The 24,945-nt window shown below is 42.3% G+C and overlaps 1 protein-coding gene across 2 annotated transcripts in view; it reads left to right on the top strand.

The window, feature by feature from the left end:
- Window positions 1-24,945, top strand: part of tafa5a (TAFA chemokine like family member 5a) — a 141,123-nt gene that overhangs the window by 49,977 nt on the left and 66,201 nt on the right. Inside the window, exon 1 of one of the 2 annotated variants that reach the window (XM_031284883.2) lies at window positions 3,202-3,950. The exons of the other annotated variant lie outside the window; for it this stretch is intronic. Coding sequence (XP_031140743.1) covers window positions 3,860-3,950 — 91 coding nt within the window. The 5' untranslated portion in view covers window positions 3,202-3,859. Of the gene's footprint in view, window positions 1-3,201; window positions 3,951-24,945 lie in introns of those variants that run through there. 2 annotated transcript variants of the gene reach the window in all.

Below are 24,945 nucleotides of genomic sequence, written 5' to 3'. Positions count from 1 at the left end.
CTAGCATACAAATATGTATAATTTAACCTGTCATGTAATTGTACAGTTAACATAGAGTTTAATTTTTTTGGGTCCTGGAGACGCCAGCCCTTTTTAACAGCTCAAATAAAACATACTTATCATTGTTTTATCAGCTTGATACCTCATGATCCTAATTTTAGGAGAATTGCTTATAAACATGATTTTGAACTGATGACATGGTTCATACACATATCAGAGATTCAGACCTCTCTGGTCTGATTTACTCCAAATATGAGTAATGTCACTATACAGGACAACATACTGTACATTAACATAGACTTTTTGGTAAACAAAAGGAATATATATATATATATATATATATATATATGATAAATTTGTTCATGCATAACATTATAACATTGCCTATAGTAATATTGCTTTATGGGTATATTTATTCACCTTCATCAAATGTGCAAGCTCAGTTTGGAGCAAAGGGGGGTTTGAATACTCTTCTATATTTTGCATTTAATAAGTTTAAAAAAGAAAAGAAAAATACATTTAAAAAGGGCATGTTATCAGGGTTATTATATATATATACATATTTAGGAAATAGGAAATGGTAATATATGGCTGTAGTATCCCTCCAAAGGAAAATTGCAAATTGAATTTTGCAAATATTACTACACATGCAGCAACAATGAGGAAGTAAATCCAATGTCAATGGAACACAAGGATTAAGGGCTTATAGGCCGATTTAAATAAATAAATAACTTGCTTCATTCTGCTTCATGCACAACATACACGGAAAAATACATGCTCGCCTTTTTTGTTGATTTAGCTTTGCTGAAAATTCATGGTGATATCTGACATATAAGGAGAAAGCATGGATGCATAAAAGGAGCAGAATTCCAGCAACAGCCTGTTCACCCTGTATCATGCCTTAGCCAAAGGTGCACTGCTTGTGGAGGTTGTTCCGTGCCGAGTGAAGGCTCCAGCGGACTGAACAGTGAAGCGAATGTTGATCCACACATTTCTACATTATAAATATAATAACTTAACAGAAAAAAAACTAATTATGTAGGTGTAGAAGCTGCATTACTTTCATGTTCTAACTATTTTCACACAGTTACACAAATTGCTGCTGTCACCTTAAATTGGCGTTGGTTTGGGTGCTTTGGGAATATTTTACAGGTTCAGGTGCATTAGGCGAGATGTCAGAAGTGCATAAAGATGGCAACCTTGTGAATAGTTGTAATTGGTTCCACTGGCATATCTACCTGTATCATTCCTGTCTCAGTGTTTCCAACTATTTCCTAATTAGGCTTTATGCCCATGCACAAAGTTATATTTAGTTGCTCTTCTGGTGGCTATAGAGTCGTATACTGTACATGTACTGTAGGCTGAGCACATGATAATGTCAGACATGCACACACACCCCCACACAGTCATAAGCACACAAACAGTCTTCCAACCCCAAATCCGTGTAGAGGTCAAGTCTCTGTTAATTGCTTTCCATGCAGTAGATGGATGGATCACAGCGTTAGAGAGAGAAGGCTGGGAGGTGTCAGGAAAAAAAAGGCTTTCTCCAGTACACAAAAACACACACACACACACACACACACACACACACACACACACACACACACACACACACACACGCGTGCGTGCATACACATGGCGATTTGCAACAAACAGACCTAGACATCCAGAGCATGCACGAAAACACATACACACGTCTGGCACACATGGCAGCCTGCAGAGACTGTTATCAGCTAATTAGTGCTCGTAGCTGCAGGGGCCAACCTTATTGACACTGCAATGACAGTTTTCTGGTTTGAGTGGGACCATCAGTCGTCCAACCATGTCATTCTGATTCAATTATAAATACACAGACACAGGGATAAAACTCACAATTAGCCCAAGGAGGAAATGCTGCTTTCAAATGCTGCGATCACTTGAGCAGTAATATGGGTTATTGTGTGCAAACTGACCAGTCTCTTCCAAATGACTGGCTGGCTGGCTGACTGACTGACTGGATGAATAAAATGAATATCCCACGTCATGTGAGACTTCATAGAAATATACATAAAACAGAAACAATGGCTGCGTAGGCGCTCAGCGGGTGGAGGGATTACCAAGCTTTGGTTTTACTCAAAATTGGTCCTCCTCACTGCCATTGCTTTCACTTACAGGATCAAGATATCCTTTTTAAACATCAGGCTGAGAACATAGGCTTTTTAGGAATTTGCAACGGCATTGATTTGTTATGGTTGTAATATGATGAAATGTAAGGCTACTTGTGTAATAGGTTTCAGGGGGTGTTGAATATTCTTGGAAAATGAGCCTCGAGCTAGGCTACCCAAAGACTATTGCTTGTTTCAATAACCAGGAGGCTTGGTTAATATGGAGGTTCAGAATTTCCTCTGCATAATTTTTACATGTTTTGCAACATCTACAGATGAGGTGCAGGAAAACCACCTGAAATCAGCACACTTTTTTTTTGATTTCTTGAATGGAAGTTGCACTTTGGCCAGAAAGACATCTTTACATAATTTTAATAAAATGCAGGTTACAGTTGAACATGAATCACTCTAAGTTTGAATTGGGATATGATGATAACCTGCTGCCCACAGTTTGCTCACTTTGGTATCAGTGGAAACATCCTTTCATAGCCATAGCTAGCACTATATAATGCTTTGTAGCTGGAGGAGATTATTTGGGGAAGTTGTGACGTAACCTGGAGCTAAGCAGAGATAAAAAAACAAAAAACAAACAGTCGATCTCTGTTTGACTAACACACACAGGGATAGAGAGAGAGAGAGAGGCATGTGCCGGCAAATGTTTAAATATTGATTATCTGATGGGAGCATGAACTAGATAGAAAGAATCTGCGCAGCCATTCTTTGCTCAGTTAGATTTTATTTGCCTTAAAAAGAGAAGTCGGGGCGGGGGGTGTTATTGTCATCCACAGTGATTTGTAACAAAACGTTTTCAAGAGGTAGGATGCGCTCATGAAGAAGAACAGGGACGATCCAGGAGACGCATGTGACTGGCAGTTCTCATGCGTAAAAATGGAAAGAGTTGCATTGGACTTAATAAAGAGAGAGAGACATAGAGGGGGGGCGCGCTACACACACACACACACACACACACACACACACACACACACACACACACACACACACACACACACACACACACACACACACACACAGAGAGAGAGAGAGATTGAGAGAGGGGGGGAGTAACGGAACAACGGAGCAATATAGTGGAGAACCGGGAGAGAGAGAGGGAGAACGCGCGACAGAGAGAGAGAGAGACAGACAGAGGGAGGGAAAACGAGAGAGAGAGCGAGAGAGGGGCAGCAAGGCGACTTGGTTGGCAGTGTTTGCCTCAGCCTCCCCAGCAGTGGGAGAGATGTGCGTAACATGCAGCGGAGAGCGGTGATCATCATCTGCGCGCCGCATCACCGTAGACCGCCTTGTGCACTCGAAGACGGAGACGCACCGAGGGGCGCAGCCCGCTCTGCCGAACCTGTCGTGAGCGAGACGCCAGCTGAGCCGACGACAGACTCTTGAAGAAGTGGTGTGAGGGAACATGTCAGCCCTTCAGACGGTGATTGGGGGTTAATCGCCCTCCTGTTTGGAGCCACTCTGACGCACCGGCGGCGGATCAAGTCAAGAGCGCATATATTTTTGTTGTCACACACACGGAATCCCAGCGCTCTTTATCACATCAAAACCGGACTATCAAGTGAGGATTTTTGCATGAAAGGAGTGAATGCTTAATTCCGTGGCCATCAGAATATGAGTCAGCGCGTGTGTGTGAGCTGAGGTGGAGTGCGTGTGTCTCCCGCTGCACGGCTGTCTCTGTCCGCCATAAAGCTTCCTACGCCAGGATGCAACTGCTCAGAGTTGCGTGGGCACTGACCGGAGCAGCGATCTGCTGCTTTCTCCTTCTCCTCATTCACTCCCGCCTGCTCAAAGAAGGTAATCACTCAGAACTCCACCAGATTACATGCCACTTTTTTCACTGCTTTAATGCGCCATCGCCTGCCATGTAGTTTATAGGAAGTTTTCCGCAATAATAATTCCAATGCGAAGTGTCTCCGTCGCTTCGGCGCAATCGTAATCAAGTATCGACTTTTTTAGTCGCTGTGAAATAATTCATGTCTAAACAACACTAAACAATATTAGATACAATTGCATGAAGCACAAATGCTGTTGTGATTCCTCTCACCCGCATTTTTTTTCTTCCCCTTATCAACAAGTTCGCCAGAGGATGATCGATTGATCCATTTTGATCAATCAGGTGATAAATTCAAGCTGTGCAGAACAAAAAAAAAAAATCCGTTTTAAAACCAGCAGTTCACAGTTTGTGAATGCTGATTTGTTGAAAACGTTTTCAATAGATGGCACTAGAGTCTAGCTTTAGGGTAACATTGAGGTCAAGCGGTTCTAATGTCGTTCCATTCACCTTCTATTGTGTTTTCTGCCCCATTTATGTTCAAGTCGGGATGAATTTCAATCACGACCATCATTCACACACATCACAGCGTGGCTCAGTGCACACATACACATACACTGTGTGTACACCATCGTTGCCATGCTGTATGGGTGGCACAGCCTGAGGGCATGGCTGCATTGTGGCAAGTGGTTCAGTATTTAAATTATTATTTTTTTTTTTTTTTTTGGCAGCGTAATTGAGTTTCATTTCCTGACATTTTGAATTTGACAGTTGAATAATTGACATGTGATTTAATGACTGATCATCAGAAACCCATCCCAATGTTTCAGTGTGTAACAAATCATTAATTCCACATAATAAATATACATCATACCTGTCCACTGGGAGATCTTCACACAGAGGTTGATTACACTTAATGCTCAAACTCCTTATGAAAGTCAAATGGTGAAACCCAGGGGATAACTGTACTACAACATTGCAAAAAAATAAAAATAAAACAGCACTTAATATTCCGTTTGTACATGTATACCCCTAGGCGAGCAGAGTCTGTTTGGCACTTAGTAACTGTCTTGGGTTTGTCCTTTGTGCCGGTTTTCGAGGAGCGTGGCTTGGAATGGCCTGCCATCCCCTCTCTGCCTGCCTCCAGCCCTGGGCAAACATTTAGGTCAAGCAGTGGTAAACTCTCCTCACCGTGGTGAGACCAAGGCTACTGCAGGGATGGAGAATGTCTGGCCATACTGAAAGGGGGTAGGGGGCGGGGAGGTGAAAAAAAGTTGTCTGTCAGCCAAAATGGGAGACAAGGGGGGAGTTTAGGATTTTTTTTACTGGCACATGTCCTAAAAGCCTTTCTTTTAGAGTTTTGATTTACTGTGGCGTGCTAGCCCTTTTCCACAGCGGTCAAAAAGAGGATTGTGTGGCCACCTAACAGTACGAACAAAGTGCTGCTCGCGGCTGTGTTAATGCGAGGGGCTCTCATTAGATTCAGGCCATCAGCATTGTCGAGCTTGTTGACTGGCAAGGCAATATTTCTGACCTTCACCGCCGAGTTGTTTGTCTGTATCATGTTGTGCCTTTATGGCGAGGTTTTCCCTAAGCCTGCATTTTCTTCACTTTCAAACTTGACACCGAATAGCTTTTAACTTTGTGGGGGGAAGGCTGCTGGTCGCTCAGTGGCGAGGACATGCAATGTAAGTTCATTATGGTTCATAAGATCCCTTTTGAAATCTACTAGAGAGAGATGGAGGGCGAGAGGCACACAAAGGAGGGTTGAGAATACGCTCACTTTAGGCTACAAGAATGGCCAAGGTCAAAGCCAGCTGTGAAGGCTAATAATACCAACTGATAAAATGAATTCAAAGGACTGCATTAGTGACAGTCTTTTGGGGATAAAGATAATGAAAGGCATGCACAAGGGACCTTAAAAAGAACAGACCCCTTTTTAATCTGCTCTCACATATTCCTTCATAAGAACATCAGGGTTGTGCAACAGAAGCCTCTCCAATGGGTATCACAAACGGAACAAAAAGAGGGGAAAAAGTATTTTAAGTCTCCTCTCTATCGTGCCACAGATTGATCACCTGTATCTGTGTTCACATGCAAGTTGGTGTGTGTGGCTGTGTGTTATTCCTGTTGCCCACATGCTTATTATCATACCAGTAAAAGGTGGGCGCGCTAGCTAGCAACTGATCCAGTATGGTGATTTAGGCAACAGGATGTGCCAAAATGTGACCCCTCTGTCGGCCTGTTAGATAGCATAAACACGCCAGCAAGAACACACCAGCAAGCGAGTGTATTTTTGGGAGTGGTACACCTCATTGTGTCAGCCCTCTTGCATAATGTGACACGGGATTTCGTGCAATGAGAAATGAGGATGCGGAGAGGGTGGATTGGGAATGGAAACCTATTAAAACATTATGCATAGGGAATGTGGATGAATTTTGCGCCATAAATTTCTCACACTGTCCACTTCAATAATTCAGGCAATGGAGCAAATCCCATTTTGCTCTTCATTGGCCGAGATATTTGTCACATGGCAATAAAGATCCTGACAGGTTTGTGGAATAGTTTCTTGGTACGGGGAAATTCTCTGGTGAATCCAGGACAATCTGTTTTTAGCACAGGATAATGTCAAATAATGAAGAGTTTTGTTCCCCAAAAAATGAGAGAACCATAAGTCACTCAATGTTTATAAAGTATTTTGTCGCATGAAATTGAGGCCTTGTGGGTTACAATTAACGTTATGAATAGCAGCTTCTTTAAAACCTCAATAGCGTATAGTTCCTCTCAATGAAGCACATTATTGTTGAAAATGATCTCCTTAAGTGCTGTAAATCCTGAGGAAAGTTTCAGGCCCACAGCTATAGAGGAGATGAATGGCATCAATTTGAATGATTGATCTGGATCTGCTTTTTGATGTACATGGCACCATAACTGTGGTAGTACTCTTTATCTAAGGTAGAATGATCTCAGCTATTACCAATGAACACCTTGTGGAACAAAATCCATTTTAGTGCTTTTAGCTTGTGGAATAAACATCGTCAAGTATCTAAGAAAAAAGGCTTTGAAAAGACAGAAGATATCATTTGATTTAAAGTAGATTTCAAATAAGCCAGCGCTTTTAGACGTGGTGTTATGAAAAGTAAATCCCTGTACTAAACTCCCTTTTAACTGTACCCATTTTGCTAGTAGTCACCATCGCTGTTTCATACTTCAAAGAGAGGCATATTGCCGAAAACGTTTCTGTGGCAATGACAAGTTGAATTGGAGTACCGTCGCATGTTTTCTCCTTATTCATTCATAAAACCTTGTGTCTGCACACCCCAGTGGCCTCTTAACGTCCTCTACGTACTTCCCCCGCCCAAACAGGCCACCAGTCTGCCTGACGACTGCAGTTATTGATCCTCAGGTAAAACCACAGGGTGAGCCACAATGGGCCAAAATGACAGAGATATATGTATTCATACACTACGCTTGACATCAGGCAACCAAAATCAGTTTCATTTTTCCACAGACAGAAGCGTGATCCTTTAAAAAAAAAATAAAGTTATGGATTAGAATGGCATTCTGTGGCGTGATAGCTCTGCTCGGGGCAGCCTCAGGCAGATTTGGGTCAAGCAGTGGTAAACGCTTGGTGTCATGCATGTTCGCGGCCCGTAGAGAAAGGGAAGCCCTGTCTTTAGACATGAGTTTAGAAAGGAAGGCACCTCGTGTCTGCACTCCTACGTGGCTTCTATGTGTCACTATTTCTTGGTTAGCCGGCTTAGCAACCTTTGTCAGGTGCCCACCTTTCAAGATGTGACCCCATTGCCTGCCGGTGACCAGTCGATTCATCAAGCCTTTCTGCAGGAACGGGACTAGTTCCACAACTGCAAATTCATGTTTGGCTTTCTGCACCCGAGTTGCCAAACAGCGGGTGGTTATGTAAGATACCAAAGGACGGCTACACAACTGTTGTTTATGATGACAGTTGTCAGTGTTTCCCCTCTTTATGCTACACTATCTTGTTTGCCTGTTATTTTTTTTCTCTTATTGCAAAGAGTACAGTCCGACTATTCAATTTCATCGTGCCATCTGCGAATGTTTCATTCGTTGTTTTTCCAAGCATCCACCTGCATCCAAAAGACATCGCTTGTTTAATTACAGACAAGGCCAGAGTGAGCTGCAGTAAGAGCTCTGACTTCAATATGACTTAGAGATACAGCAGCAGCAGCAGCAGAGTCATTAAGTACGTCTTCCTCTTTAAGCATCTATTATTAATCTGCAGAAAGGAGTGATTTTAGGGAATTCAGCCCTGAAGCACAGCTTTAGGCTCAAGTGACATAAAGATGGTATGCATTGTATTTAATGCCGCAGTTAATACTCCTTTAGCATACAGAAGCAAATGTCACAATCACTGTGTTTTACTTGGCAAATTCCTCAGTGATGTCAAAGCCCTCACAGCAATGGTACCCAAAGGTAAGCAGAGCATTCCTCCGCATGTAATCTGCTGTAAACTTGATTTAAATTGAGCACAATTTATCTCTAATGGTCAGTATCAGCTGTAAACCATGAGGGCAATGCACATTAATCAATTGCTTAATTGATTCATTACTTAAAGGGTTTGTTAATTAATTCACGTTTGATGAATCAATCACAGTTGCAGCAGAAACCTGTGGTAGTTTCTCAACATAATCTAAGCCTAATCCGAATGACCCCCCTCGAGCCCTGCGTCTAGGGCACTTTTCATCTGTGCGTGTGTGTGTGTGTGTGTGAAATGTCCGATATTTACACATTGCACTGTTTTTTACAGTTCTTATTGATTGTTGAACAGTAAAGTGTGTGCACTATTGCACCCAGTTTTCCTAAAGTCCTATTGATTGCGCTTTGGCAGTGCTCGGGGCCAATAAAAAAAAGGCAGTGGTTTGAGTTTGAGTCTAATAAAAAAATAATAAAAACTGGCTGTGAGGATCCTCTCTAGGTTCCAGATTTTACTGGAGAGTCTCATTGGCCCTTGGAAATAGTGATGTCAGAAAGACATTGACCTAACACACTTCATCCGTGCCCTTCCACCCATGAAGTGCCGTCTAAAACTCCCCGAGGCCCAACCAATCCGCGCTTGAAGACACAGAATTGAGCTACTCTGTAAAACCTTGAATCAGCAAGGACATTCGATGCTACGCCTTACATCCTCGGGCGCATTAACGTAATACAGATGCTGCTGATAAAATGTGTAACACATGCAGTAAATTGTGGCACATATCAGCAAGCTAGCGCAGATTGCTAGATTGTGCTCTCCCTGGATATAAGATGTTGGGGGGGGGGATTGAGGGATTTTAATAACTGCAGCTGTATCTTCAATTAAAACCTAATGCAGTAGCCAGGGAACAAGTTCTGGTCACTGGGATAGCTGCGAGCTCGGCTCTATAAATTAATCATGTGCGTGTGTGTACACACACGTGCGAGATTGGATGAAGGAGGAGGAGTGTTTGGCAGACGACACACACACACACACACACACACACACACACACACACACACACACACACACACACACACACACACACACACAGTGAGGAGTCGGACAAGAAAAAGGAGGGCCAGTAGTTTGAGAGGTTAGAGACTAGAGAGGCCATTTGTCTGTCAGCTTGTCAGCTGGTGGGAGAAAGATCCTCTCAGATCAGCGTTTTCCTCCGAGGATGGGCGGATTCCTCTGGGCTCATTCTTGCAACACTGGCAACATGTCCGTCATAACCATCGTTCGAAGAGATCGTCCCTCCCCTCGGATGATCTAACCCGAGTTTGTAGTGTATCCATCAAGATATACAAGTGCAAAGAGTGCTGATTTAAGGGAACTGAGCCTCTGTCCATTCTATTCATAAACTAGCTCTCCTGACTATTGATTCGGTGACCCACCAGGGTGCTTGAGTGTGATACGTCCACACATTGAGGAAATGATGGGTGAGAAGTGTGCTTCCCCTTCTGCGGTTTCAATTTGTGATTTCCCGCTGTGTCAAAGGTGGAGATGAGGTCATCCCAGCGTTCGATCAGTCGCCGAGTCTCTGTTCATCTGGCTGATCAATAGCTACTTAAGAAGTTTGATCTTCTCCGTGCGTGAGATCACAATCCTTTGAACGGATTTAGAAGCAAGGTTTTTCTGTCTTCACAAAAGCTTGGCCCTGGAGGCCATTGTGACACAATTGTGGTGTCTGTGGTAACAGGCTCGGTCATGCTTTATGGATCCATTGCGTTCGGAGTGTTTTCTTTCATTTCCATCTGACAGAAATGTAGGTTTAATCTTACATTGGGTTGGCTATAGTGCATTAGCCTTTTGTGTCAAAGGGGCAGAATATTACCGATGCTATGCTGCTCCAGCGAAACAAATTGCATGTTACTCTTTAGAAAACTAATGGAGGCTTTATCGATTCGTACAAGGCCAGCCACTTGCTTTGTCTCGGCTGTCAGATTGTGTCTAAAGCAATTTCATAAAGATCATTATTTTCTTTCATGGAATGTCTTGCAGCTAAACAAGATCCTCCTTCGTTCGTTCCTGCCTTTTGTACTGCTTACAGCAGCAGCTCTTATGGCCCAATTGAAAATGAATTAGAATAGAATGACACATAATGAAAATCACTAAAAAACATTGGCACGTCACATCCCCTTAGCTTGTTGCACCCTTGAATAGATTGTTTGTGGGGTTGCAATTCCTATTCTCGATCTAACGCAGCAAGAGAAAATGGGTTTAGCTCACTGTAAAGGACAAGCCATAACATTATGGGTCATAACGAGCGATGCCACACATTTATCTTCTAATGCCATTATAGCGTCTGTGTGTGTGTGTGTGTGTGGGGCTGACATGGATGTTAGTCATGCAACAAAGCGAGGTAACTCAACATGTTCGCTGCACTTATGGTGATCATCATTGACATAATTGACGTAGCTGGCTAGCACCACAGCGTCAAATTGTAATCCAACAGGTTGCTTGAATAACATTATTCAAATGATTTCCCGTTTTATCGTGTTTACTCAGTGCAACCACACTCCCTTTGTCTTATGAAGTTGTGAAAGTAGTTTGAATACAGAATCTGTGACGCATGAAATTCAAAACACAGAACCAAAAACCAGCTATTACTCCAGAATTGATTGATGGGTCTTGTAGTACACAGACTTATTAAAGTTCTAAGATAGTGTTTTTACTATCTTAGAACTTTAATAAGTCTGTGTACTACAAGACAAAAACTTTGAGATATGCTCTGCTGAGAGAAAATTAAAATTTGCTAGAAGTCTTGTGCTGCGATTATACCTCAAAATGCAATACAATTGTTTGTAGATCTGTTAGAATAGCTTGAGTTTAAGCAGAATCTCCTGTCTTCTGCTTCCCCCCTCTTTCTCTCTCTGCATTTGTTAATAGCCTTTTTTTTTTACAGTTACACCATTGCTACATATAGTTTTATGCTTATGTTTACAGCTCTGTCGATACAACAGCAGGAGAGGGGTTGGGGGGGTGACAGCCGGTGATCTGCTTCATCATAATCATTACGGTCCATTCCACATGGGGGAGAGGAACTTCATTATTGTACCTGCAGGGACTGTTAAAACCAAACTCATGAATACAGAAAGCTTTCTTCCGTGGTGTGTTGTTTCTTTACAGTGCTGCCGCTAGGGCATTTTGAAAGCCACATTCTTCACTTAAAAGTAATACATATAGTGCACACACTGTGTGTGCGATAATTTAGAAGGTATGCCGGATCCACTGCTATGGTTGCTAAACCTGCTCTCTGTTTGAGCTCAAATAGAAGTGTGTAGGGGTCAGTGCTTTTTCAAACCTAGTGTTTCATCATCTGAGGAGTAGTGGACATTTTTCTATTTGGTATGCATTGATGTGCATTGACGTGATCTGACTCTGCCACACATTGTTTCCCTTTCAGAACATTGACTTAGCTAGCTTCTTCCGCTCTCACGGTGTACCCTATATTTCATATTTCAGAGGTCATTATCACCAAGAAATTCACAGTAAGGGCATGCATCAGACGTACCCTAGATAGCATTTCACCACACAGTGTGAAACACACATCACACACACAAAATCACATTTTAATAATGATATGTATTCAGCAAATGAAATATGCCAGCCTTGCACATTTGCCTTGCTGAACAGACAATAAATTATACCTCTTGCACGGCCACATAAGCCCAAGGATAATACCACATCCAATGAGTTGAAAGGAAATGGGGCTTGTGGGATGCAGGAAACAGAATGCCCTTGTTTAAATCAAACAGCAGAAGAAGGAAACATTGACATGTAGGTCCTGTTGGTGCGATTTACCTCCTGCATGTGCCTCGGAGCACATCTGTACGCCGAGGTTAGCATTTAAACACACTGCCTCGCTCCTTGTGCAGATAAACTTTGTGGCCACAGATGTCTCTGCGCGTCAAGTTATTATGCAGAGGTATAGCGACAAATACAAATGCAGACATATGCATACACACACACACACACACACACACACACTAAAATATACACCGGAGCTTGACAGACTGTATGCACTATCTCGTGTTTGTCTTGTACATTGCAAAGCAAATTCCTGTAGCTCCAAGTCTAATTTATCAGATTGTGTGTGTGTGTGTGTGTGTGTGTGTGTGTGAGAGAAGTTTCATCATACATTCCAAACACACGCTTCTTCAAGATAGTGAATAAATGCTGCGAACAAGTGAATATGTGCACACACAGGCACAGAGGCAGCCGTGTATACATATGCATACACGGCCACAAAGGGTCACTTGCGCACACAGACAAACACACACAGTGCAGTAGCTTCTTATGGGACTCTGGAGAGGATGAAATATTGCTGCAGAGGCCACACACATACACACAGTCGTACATCAGAGCACACACACACGTCGAGGGTTCACTGAAGCAATCTTATCAAAGATGGAGATGTGTGCGAACAGAAGAAGCATCTGCTACTTCTTCTACATGTCAGCAGCTTGATGACCTGACACATAACACACAAACACACACACACACACGCACACACACTCTGACTTGCAGGCACAAAAGAAGGCAGAACTGAGATCATGGAGGCAGGGCAGAAGTAAAACCAGTGACATCTCACCCTTAATAGTGTCTGATAGGTAAACAGAGCATAGCCACCCACCTGCCTTTTGGCCCAGGTGGAACCACTTGAGCAAATTGCCTCCTTAATTGATGGACTTGAACTGGTTGCTGTGTGTGTGTGTGTGTGTGTGTGTGTGTGTGTGTGTGTGTGTGTGTGTGTTGAGGTTTATGCCGGTGCCTGTGGCTAGGGGAGCAGTAATAGTGGAAAGAGAAATCTGTCAGCTGGTAATGAAATAATTGGCACAAATGGTTAGACATGCAGGGCTCCCGTGTGCACAGACAGACACACCCACACACACACACACACACACACTTGCACTTTCTAATGCACGTAAATACACACACGTGCACAGACGCAGACTTCTCATAGATTTGCACTCTTGTGCGCTCTCATCCACAAACACACGCACACGCAGCTCCAACCATGAGTACAGATAACAGTGTAGTAAAGGAGCCTGATGCACCATTTTCTTCTGGTTGTAATTACAAATGAACTAACCCAGTGGCTGAATATGGACCGACTGTGACAGCAAATGAGGCGGAAAGGAAGACAAGGGAAAGAAGGACACTATGTCTCTCTCTCTCTCTCTCTCTCTCTCTCTCTCTCTCTCTCTATATATATATATATATATATATATATATATAAAGAGTAGAGTAAAAAGGGCATGAAAGAAAAAGTAAAAAAATAGAATGACGGAGGAAGAAAGAGAATGAGACAGACAGAGAGAGTCACAGGTTGTTGCCAATGGGTTGCTTCCTGGAATAAATTATTTTTGGGGGAGGGTTACCATGGCAACTCAGGTAACGTCAGACAGGGATTGGTTGTGCTACTAACCTGCACCAGCACTGAGAGAGAGAGAGAGAGAGAGAGGATGTAATCCAGATGATGTGTATAGTTTCTATCCATGTACGATTTAGTTCAACTATTTGGAATTTTCCAATACTGTACTTGATCGGAGGGATAAGAACTAAGATTATTAGTCAAACTTCTGTAATTTCCTTTCTGCAAAAATAAGTCAATATACTATACTGGTTGTTGCTCAGTTAATTGGTACGTAAGATGCTTATCGCTGTCATTATTTTGAGAATGACATGGCAGAAGTCATAGGTCTTGTCTGTTTGTGATGTTGATGTGCTCAGTGTCAAAATTACTGCCAACCAAGAGTTAAACTCTGTTCTCCCAAAATGTCAGAATAAGAGGTTTGACTGTGACCAACTTTAGGCTGGAGCAGTTTACTAAAAAAAGATTGTATTCCCTGTGTTTTACATTGAAACTGTGGTGTTGGCAAAACTGAAATATAAGTCCTGCATTATTAAATGTCACTTTTGTAAAAGTACATTATTATTACAAGTATTATTACCAAGATGTACTTAAAGTAAAAAGGCCCCTGTGATTGTTTTGCTTTTATGCTGATGCATTATTGTAATGTATACGTAGCATTTTATTGTTGTAGTTGATTGAGGTGGAGCTAATTTCAACAATTTTTTATATATACAGTATATGTGTGTGTACTCTACCATTGGGTAGTTTAACTTTTAAGATCATTGTCCTGTTTTATCTATAAAACTTTAATCTGTAAAGTAACTAAAGCTGTCACATAAATGCAGCACGATGCAAAAGAACATGTCTCTGATGTGATGGAGTGAAAGTATAAAATAGTATGAAATATATATTCAAGTAAAAGTATCTCAGATTTGTACTCAAGAACAGTACTTGAGCCAATGTAATTAGTTGCATTAGATCACTGCCAATAAAAATGTAGAGCTGATGAATATGCAGAGAAGTTATTTTTTTTTATAAATGTGTAGCTCAAAAGTGAAATACGTTAATGATGCATTGCTCCTGGTGTCGCTCTGCATTTCCATCAGTCTCTGCCTCAGTTTTGAAAGTTTTGAAAACCTAATCACACAAAAAGTTAAGCTAAGTAACATGTCAATTTAAGATTAGAGATTTTACCCTGGAAATGTTGATTTTATGGGAATGTTGATACTTTATATGCACTTGTGACACTGTGTTTTCTTAAGTTGTCTGTTGTAGTTGTTGTCATTAATCTCTCGCTGTTTTTCTGTTCTTAATCATTGATTAAGAAACTTTCTTTTAAAAGCATACATATATATATATATATGTGTGTGTGTGTGTGTGTGTGTGTGTGTGTGTGTGTATATGTATACATATGCATATGTGTATATATAAAGTTGTCTTAATGAATTCTCATTCAAGCTAATGTCACATTTTACTGTGTGTGAAGATGCAGCAGTTTTGAGTCAAGAGCCGGTTGCGTTTACTCAACATCCTCAAAATAGCTCCATAATGATGCTGCGCAAGTACATGTGTCTTGTAGTGTAGCCCTCTGGAACTGAGAGGAGATAGAGCAGAGGACACAGAGAGAGAGAGAGAGAGAGAGAGAGAGAGAGAGAGAGAGAGAGAGAGTAATAAGTGTGGTACTGTAGATGCAGATGTGGGGTAGCTGCGCCAGTGAAAGCCTCCGTAGGGGGCTTTATACGGTTGTGTAATGTCTGTGCAAGTGTGTGTGCATGCAGGCAGGTGTCCCTCCATGCTTCCTTGCATATATGTGTTCCTTTATGTAGTTAGTTGTGTGTCATTACAGGCTCCAGTAAATGTGTGCAATCCCAGTGTGTGTGTGTGTGTGTGTGCGAGTGTGTGTGTGTGTGTGCGAGTGTCTGCGTGTGCGTTCGCGCGCTTAGAAGCCTGCAACACAGCCAGTCAATAATTAGCACAGACAGCAGGGGGAGGACGATGAGAGAAAACAAGACCAAAAAAATGTAAGAAAAAGACAAAATAATAAGTGCAGCAAGTGTAGCTGGGTCCCCCACACACCCACCCTCTGGTTACCGTGGAAATCCAGATAAGGATGTTTTCACTCTTATTCTGCTAACAGGGCTCTGCATTGGCTCTGACAGAGCCTGAATACCAATTACACTGGCCTGGCACCACCTCCACTGGAGATAGAGACAGAAATAGGGGTTGTGGGAGCAAGACAGAGCGACGGAAGGGGGTGGGGGCGGAGGGGAAGAGATGAATGCAAGGAAAGAGGGGGACATAGTGGATATAGTTGACTATATGGAATAACGACAAGTGGGAGTGGGCAGAGAGGGAAGGAAAAGAGAAACCAGTGGCGAATAAGGGACTGCATGTGTCTTCTGGCAGAATGGGTGAGAAGAGGGAGATAAAAGGAGTGAAACAGGGAGTTTTGGGAGCAGTAAACAACGGGCACTTAACTCTATCAACACTCCCTCTGTCCACAACCTTTATCTAAAGTGAGCATGGTGAAGCGGAGCTACAGTTGACCATCAGCTGGTAATAAAGGCGGAGGCCTGATGATAGCTCCGGTGTTGAAGCCAATGAATAATTTATCATTTATTCCGCGCCGCAGTGAGCACATAGTTTCCTTAAAGCACATTGACTGTCTGGGCTTCAGCTCTAGCCCCTGGCTTTATTACTCATGCACATACATGTGGACATGCACACACACATAATCATAAATGGAGAACCTCCTCTACATGCTTGACATGCTCGCCATCTTCTTTTTTTCTGGCTTGCTTTTGTTATGCAAAATGCTGTTGCCGTAGTAAGCGTTGCTGTTTCCTCTGTCTGAGCAAAGTGTGTTGCCAAAAGCTTGGTGCGGGATGAGAATTCAGGTTGTGATGATCTCCAGAAAAAAAACAACCTGGACGTGGATATGGTCAAGTCCTCCGAGCTGAGCTACAATGAAGGAGGAAGTGCACTCTTTAACTCTCATAGCACTAACATTGTGTCACTTCTTGCTCTGATATACAATGCCTTCCTGTATCTCTCTTTCCTCTCTCGCCTCCTGCTCTCAATGGCAGCAACGGTATTTATTATTTTTATTGCAGGAGTCAATTTACCTTTGTGACTGGCACAACAGATTTGTCAGCCTTGAAAAGCAGCAACTGTGCCGAGCCATCAACTGCAGCTCATCCAGTTATTGTGGAAGGAGGTGTGTACGAGTCACAAAGTTCCCTGCCGCATTGGAAGTTATTGTCCCGCCGGACGTGATTCCGGTTTGGTGTTTTGTTGAATGAAATGATGTATGCATGTTAAGGCGCTGACTTCATGTCGACATGTGCGATTAACTTACTAAATGATTTCACCATCACACCCTACTAGGTTTTTATGGAGCCCTATGGTGTTTCTCAATCTTCATATCTGAAGGCTGTAGAAACTGGCATGACGGGTAATTGGTTGTCGAATATATTTATTGTACAAACTTAAATCAATCATAATTCATTTTAATTGGCAGCAACATAACTCCAGTTTTCAGACGTGATCATTATTTATTAAAATGGTAAAGGTAAGGGTTTATTTCTGTCAGGGTTGCAGTTAAGACCTCTTAAAGGTGCCGTAGGTAAGATTGTGAAGATCCAGGACTTAGCCAAAAAATTTGAACATCAACAACTTCTCAGTACCTCCCCCCTTTCCACTAAAGCCCAAAACGGTCTCCTAAGCCCCTACCCCCACAAGGGAGAATGAATGCGTGTGCATGAGCAGTGATTGACACGCAGTTAGACACCCCCCCTGGCCATGATTGGTGCACCTGAACAGGGAAATCACACTACAGGCTGTAGGTGGTGCCAGAGGAGCCAGATTTGTTTTTAAATTACCTGCTTCATGTAGTTCTACTCGAACATAGGGTCAGTTTCAGCAAATATGACAGAAAGTTTTATAATTCTTACCTACTGCACCTTTAAGTTGAGTCTGAGAGTCCAAGTCTGAGCAGCTTAAAGACCGAGCCTAGATGGCGGCGAGTCCGAGTCAAGACCAGGCCCACGGCTGTAGGCACCAAAGTCCTGTGGCGTGTCTGCAGGTACCAATAAGATATGGGTAGCCTGTATGTAGTCTGAGATGCAAAACCAAATGCTATAAAAGTCCGGAAACGCTCACTGTTGCTTGTTAAGCTCAATGCGTTGAGCGCATCATCATAACTGAAGGCGACTCAGATGGGCATCGCTAAGGCAATCAAACTGAAAAAGGAAATCAAGTGGAAATGATGCCCTTGCGTGTCTGTGTGGTTAAGACTTCAAAACTAGAGACCATCATGCTATAATTAATCTGTTGAATGAATAAATGTATGTGGCTGACTGTTCATTGTTTACCTCTGTTCCCAGGTCACTGCCATCCACACATCTATGATCTGAATTAGTCAACAGCGCAATATCGGTGCATATCCTTGTCAATAAATTGATTGATTCAGTTATTATGTTCAACTGGGAGGAGTGTGTGGTGGAGAAAGTGTGCTTTGGAAGTAGCGTTAGCAGCTAATGCTAGCATTATTGTGTCAGGTCAAATGGTCCTGCACATGGGACCAGCACACAATTCTGGACAGTGTGCATAGGCATTCTCTATGGGGCCATCCTTAGTCCCATGCCCACCTCAGTCCGACGCCCTGCACACACACATTCTTGATTACTGATTTGTGAGTTTGTGATTGATTGTAATTGAAGATTGTTTGCAGTGTAATTCAGGCAGTGTTGAACACTAGCTAGCAGAAGAGGAAGGGGCACAGAGAGACATCAACGGGACTCGGTTGAGACCTGAATAGCTAAAACCAGACTTGGGTGCTACAGCCCTAACGCCTGGTTGCACTTCTACAAGCAGAAGTTATTTTGCATTGCTGCCATGTTTGATTAGCAGTCTTGAAAAAGATTGGGGGGGGTTTTGAAAGGCAAATTTTAATTCCTCTGACATTTTTAGCTGCTTCTAACAAGCTTGCATAAGCTAAGTAAAATAATTTCCCAGTGACTCACATGCATGAGAGTTTTTTTTTCTTTTCTTGAGCTGCAATGGAGTTTAATTAGCTCTGTCATATATTTTGCAGTGGTTTTTATTGGTTGCCCTATGGAGTATATCCAAATGCATAACCTTAATATTTACTATGGTGGAAGTGACACGGTGCTTGTAATATTGCCAAAGCATCCTTGTGCTTGTAAAATTAGCATTGTTTTTTTGGTGACCCACCCTGCTCAGTAATACAGTGGATATATTTGCCAGTAACTGCAGCACTTTGGCTACCCAGGAAATTATAACTGTACACAACATAGCCTTGTCTTGTCTTTAAGATGTAATTGTATCCCTGAGGTTACAGCATGGTGTCCATGCCAATCTGCACCTCTTTCCTGCAGGGAATATTCCAAAGTATTATACAAACAGTATTTTTCTGTATGTGTCTCTCCTGCTTCCTCCTGACTTTCCTGCACCTGAAGCACGAGATTGCGATATCTCTGCAACCACGGGGTGGCCAGTAAGGTGTGTTATCACTGTTGACACACTTTAAGGGGCACCACACATGCACAAATGACACACACATACAGATACTGCATTGCACAGATAAAAAAAAAAAATTGCGACTCTTCTTCTTCTTGGTGTACCTCAGGGGCAGAGGAGAAACAAACCAGACAACTCAGATCTGTTTGCTTTAGTTTTGCTCAAATTGACTGTGTTGTATACTCTGTTTAAGACCAGATGGTGGATTTAACAAAAATCATAGCTGCGCATATGCAATGCACATGCATGCGTTAGCTTCTGTTTTGCTGTGTGCATTCTGTTCATCATACCGGTAGCCAGGTTATCTCCTCCTTTATCATTATCTCCTACACTAGCTCATAAATCTGGGTGCCGATAGCGCTTTCTCCAGAGTCCTAATGCATATTCATAACGCCACCACCTAAATATTCATGAGCAAATGTCTGGCCAAACACCTTCCCCCGCCAGAATAGTGAAATATAAGACACAGTTTGCCTTTTTATGTGCTTGTTTTTCGCTGCTGTTGTGGCAATGGGTGGGGAGTTTTTGAGGAGATGATGTATTTGCAATTCTAAAGGAGAATTATTGGTGCAGAAGTTTCTCTCCAACTATGCAGACGACTTCACAGAGGTAGTTCCCATTTGAGTTTTTTTCTCTCTCTCGAAATTGTCCAGGGGCTGGTAGTTGAAGGTGAAAAATGAGCAGAGTAACAACTTTTGATAGGTTTATTTTGCAGAGATGGCGCACATACATTACGGTTACAACAATAAATGACATATTACCATGCAAATTAGAGATGCATCACCAACACTTTTTTACAGCCAAAACAAAACTGTAAACTTAATGTATTTTATCAGTTGAAATCAAGTGCCCCTCTGACACCTTTCAGTTTTTATTGAATAGTGCTTATTAGGAGCTCTAACATTGTTTTTGATGCTATGTGCATTCCAATTGCAAACACCTCTCTATCACATCTATTTTTGCACAATCATAAATAGTGCAATCAAAAGTAATGTGAATATTCACCCTGGTTCTCTCCATTTTCATGTAATGACAGTGGAAATTAGAATGCCGCAGAATGCCATGTCTCAGACAAACCACAAAAAAACAATACAACTAAGACAGGGTGAAAGTGTCTTGTCTTTCATTTATTCACCTCCGTTATTCTCTGCATGAATGACTCGATAGCAGATTGATGGCAGACATAAAGAGAATGGGAGGTGAGGCCTGTCAGGTAGACATACACATGAAGAGGTTGTCAAGAATCCTGCCATTTTCCCATTAGTTACAAGTGTTTGCTACAGTGATAATGCAAAAGTATACCACAGAGTCAGTCACTGTACACGGACGTTTAAATGTGATACCCACAATGACATTTAAACCTTACCCAAAGCAATACTCCACTTTTTAACCTTTACCTTCATGTCTTTAACATCAGGAGTAATGATCGGTACAAGAGTTAGTGAGCACTTCCTGTCTTTGCAAGGGAGCCAACTAAAAGCAATTCAGATTGGCCTCAGAGTGTTGTAGTCCTGGAGACATCCTGCATATTGATACATGAGTGCCTTTTAGCAAACCTGATGATTCAAGCTTAGCTGAACAAAATGACTGGGCTTATAAAATTGGGGTAACTGCTAAGTAACCCAATTATATATATGCCGTGCAAAAAATAAGGCCTTGAGGGAATTCCTCTATTAATGGCCTCTTCCCTACTGATGCTTAATATGCCGTGAGTTTTCTATTCCTCCCACTTTTATTTGACTTCAGCCTCCAACAAAAAGTATAATACTGTACATACTGCAGAGTCATTTACCATAGTTTATGACTCAGGCAGTATGTTTACATGGTTTATGACTCAGGCAGTATGTTTACATGCACACCAAAATTCTACTATTATTCCGAATATGACAATATTCCGAATTTGATACTTTTCATGTAAACAGCATATTCCGGTTGGAAATTCCGAATAATGCCTTTTTCCGAATATAGCATTTTCCGATTAAGACGTGGGTTATTCTGGTATTATTCGGGTTTTAGAGGCATTCTTTGGACATGTGTATAGCGCATTCGGAATATGCGTCTCAATCTGGATTTTGAGAGGATGAAATGTGAAAAAAAATCTGTGCATGCGTGCGTTTGAATAAAAGCCACCTTTAACAATGGTCCGACATGAGATGAGCAGTGTGCTTCATGCTCTGCAAACTTGTCTCATTGTCAGTCAGTCAGCTGCCAGTGGCATTATTGCGATAATAAGGAAAAGGCCTTTTATTCAAATGAGAGAATCATTCCTGTTCAGCTCATCTGGAAGATAGAGGAGGTGGAGAGGAGTAGTAAGGACTGATAAATCTGGATGAATAACTTAGGTCATAGAACATACCACAGTTATTTTTTTACTGGTTTTCCATCTCTCTTTTGTTAGGGTCTTTGCTCGATCTCTCCCTCACTTTCCTCTGCTACATGCCTCTATCTTTAACTTGCCTTCTCTCTCTCTCTGTCCATCATCTCTCTTTTTCTCCTTCTCTTCCTCTTAGACACAGTGACATTGCGCACATAGAAACACAAATTGCAAACTTTAAAGTCTGAATGAAGTGACAGCTGCACACTTTCTCACTGTTTTCTTAACTTTGCACAACGGTAATTGGGTGTGCTGCTAATAAGGCACAGCATAGAGGTTGTTGTTTTTTTGGTAGTATGACTATTTTCCAGCATAAAACGACTGAAGGCATCTGGTAATTGACTGTTTGCTGAACCCCGCCCTCCCCCTAGTTAGTGTTTCTACGTTCTACATTCCATTCTAGCATGGCACATGTGCAGTTTACTAACAGTGGTAGATTTATCACTCCAAATCTCAGTAACTTTCTCAACAATTGCTGCTTGATTTCAGACAAAGGTAGACGAAAGCAGCTTCTCATTTCTAGCCAGTCTAGTCTAGTCAGTGATCGTAGAACAGCTGGAATGGCTATGTAAATCCAAATGACAACTGTTGCTTCATGGGTTGGTTGGAAGCACTTATTTTTGGGGCATTTTAGGCAGGACAACTGAAGAAAGGAAATGGGGAAAGAGAGGGGGAATTACATGCGGCAAAGGGCCGCAGGTCGGAATCGAACCTGCGGCCCCTGTGGCAAGGTCTGAGCCTCTGTACATGGGGCGCACGCTCAACCAGGTGAGCTATCCAGGCGACCCAGTTGGAAGCACTGTCTTTGGCTTGACTTTTTGCTTAGAGTTGACCTTTGAAAACCAGAAGAAACCTTCTGGTGCACTTGCACGAGACTGTGCTAAAAGACCGAGTCTAAAGATGCATGTCCCAGGCAAAAGAGCAACATTTTCACAATTTTGATGTATGAAGATTAACTGATGTGTTTGGCTAACGCTATTGCGGGTGTTGTTGGCAGGTGATGCTGGAGTTTAAACTTCCCAATCCAATAAAGAGCTGGACAGAGTTGCTAATGTTATCCTAAACTCCGATAGCATCCAGCACCAGCTTCCAAGCTACACAGTGGATGTCCTAGTTGTGAAAGAGGCTTTTTGAACGTAACCTGTTACCCCACAAACTAGTGTTGGTGGTTAATGTTTTGCTTCTTTACGTTGGAAGTAACGTTAGCTTACTGCTGTAGGTGCTCTCTCCCATTAAATGTGACACTCTTACTACAGCCCCAATTCTTGTTTAATTGACATAATGTGTTGCATACATACTGCTGCACAATATATTCAAAAGCCTTTCAAAATAGCATGCCCTTCCACAATTTTTATGCATCGCCCTCAGTTTCATTGCTTATAAATGCAGGCCCACTGCTGGAACGGTTCACTTGAAAAGCAGCCAAAAGCCGAGACCCATCAGCGAGAGTGGAGGTTCTGATGGCCCGCATCTCTTGTTTTCATCTCCCATATCCCAAGTTGTGCTTACAACTTCTTTTTCCCTGTGGGACACACAATTATTAACTTTCAGCCTGGTTTGGCTGCCAATTTACTGCATCTAATGGCACATTCTGTCCATCAGCGGGACTGGTTTAAACAGGCATTTTGGGTATAGGGATAGGCAGATATTAGATATTAGAGATATTTTAAATGTGTTATGCTGAGCCTGTAGAATTGTCCAGTGTTTCCTCTGACGGCGGGGTGTCTTGTTAAAAGGAGGACCACTCTTCCTTTCACTGTGTGATTGCACTATACAGAATACCTCTACTCCCTCTCTTTCTAAGACTGACCTTGCATCCATGTTGCCTGCTGGAGCTGTGTTCATCTTTGTGGGCAAGAAGTTTGGGGTTGCCTCTTCATATATTGACTCTCTGCCTTTAAATAATGAAACGCTCAAGAACCATTATCCTCTCCCTCTGCCTGCGTGGGTCATCGTCTTCAGGAAAACAGGACTTTCACGCACAGCCTTGTGCACATTGAAAAGGCAGTGAGGGAGGAAATGGACTTTGATACATTGACCTAACCTATTAACTTTCAAGCATTTGTGAACATTTTCAAGACTTGGTTGCACCAGCTTGTCTTTACCTTGACAATAACTTCACCCTTATCTGCACCCCCATGTGCTGAAAGAGACTTCTGGAAACAGATACACTTTGACAGGTAGGTCGGCAGAAATTAAATAGAGGACAGGGAATCTGCAGAGACAAAGAACATGCCTTTTTGTACAGTACTCGCTCCAAGGACAGAAGCAATAGGAACACACAAAAACAGGTTTTTCACAGCAACAGTTTTGTTTCCCTTTTCTGGGATCCTCGTTAAAGACGACAACACTCTTACAACCCTCTTACAACAGCAATATTTAGAGGAAGAGACTGATGGCTACAATTATAACACACACGTTTCCATCCTGCCTCATATCACCTCAAATGTCTGAAACAGAACCTGCAAGTGGGGCCACTCCTGCACCACAGACACTTGTGCTCCAGGATGAAGAGTTCATTTTGAAATGATGATATTTCAGGAGTGTGTTTACAGCAATAAGACAATCTCTAAATCCTATAAAAGAGTGCTTCATTACTAAAGATAACTGTAACTACAACGCAACCCAAGCCCCACTCACTGATCTTATTATATGCAGTCTGCAATGTTCCCCTTTGGCTAATAAAATAAAATGGATCATGCTCTGAAATTGACATTGACATGTTTAAGCTACATAATACCTTGAAGGAAAACCCCATCATTGCACTTAGGGCTTCATGACAGTTTAGTGGCTGTGTGTTTTTTTTTTTTTTACAGTTTAGGTGTAGTTAGAGAGGAATACTGTTTATTTTCTCGGAAATATTTAGGTTTGTTTATGCAGAGGACAGAAATGTATGAAAAGCACCCAAAAGCGAATGAAAAAGCAAAACAGCCAATAGAGGACAGACAGTAGAGATTGGGACAACACATTGACAGAAAGACAGACAGATGAGAAGACAGATAGGACCGGGAGAGTCAGGCAGACGGAGCGATGTGTATGTGTGTCTTTATGCCCCAGCTGAGCCTCAGAAGAGCAGCAGCACAGAGGCCAAGTTAAATGGGGAGGAGAGATTAAAGGCAGTGCCGGGGCCTGCAGCCTCTGTATTCAATCACCGCTCTCCCACACACCTCCGCCTGCATGCTGATCAAGCTGCAGTGAAAGGAGCCATGCACCCTGCCACTCCCATACACAAGTGCATGGACTACG

Source organism: Sander lucioperca, chromosome 20 (assembly GCF_008315115.2).
Source record: "Sander lucioperca isolate FBNREF2018 chromosome 20, SLUC_FBN_1.2, whole genome shotgun sequence".
Classification (NCBI taxonomy): domain Eukaryota; kingdom Metazoa; phylum Chordata; class Actinopteri; order Perciformes; family Percidae; genus Sander; species Sander lucioperca.
This window is presented reverse-complemented; position numbering and strand designations above follow the sequence as displayed.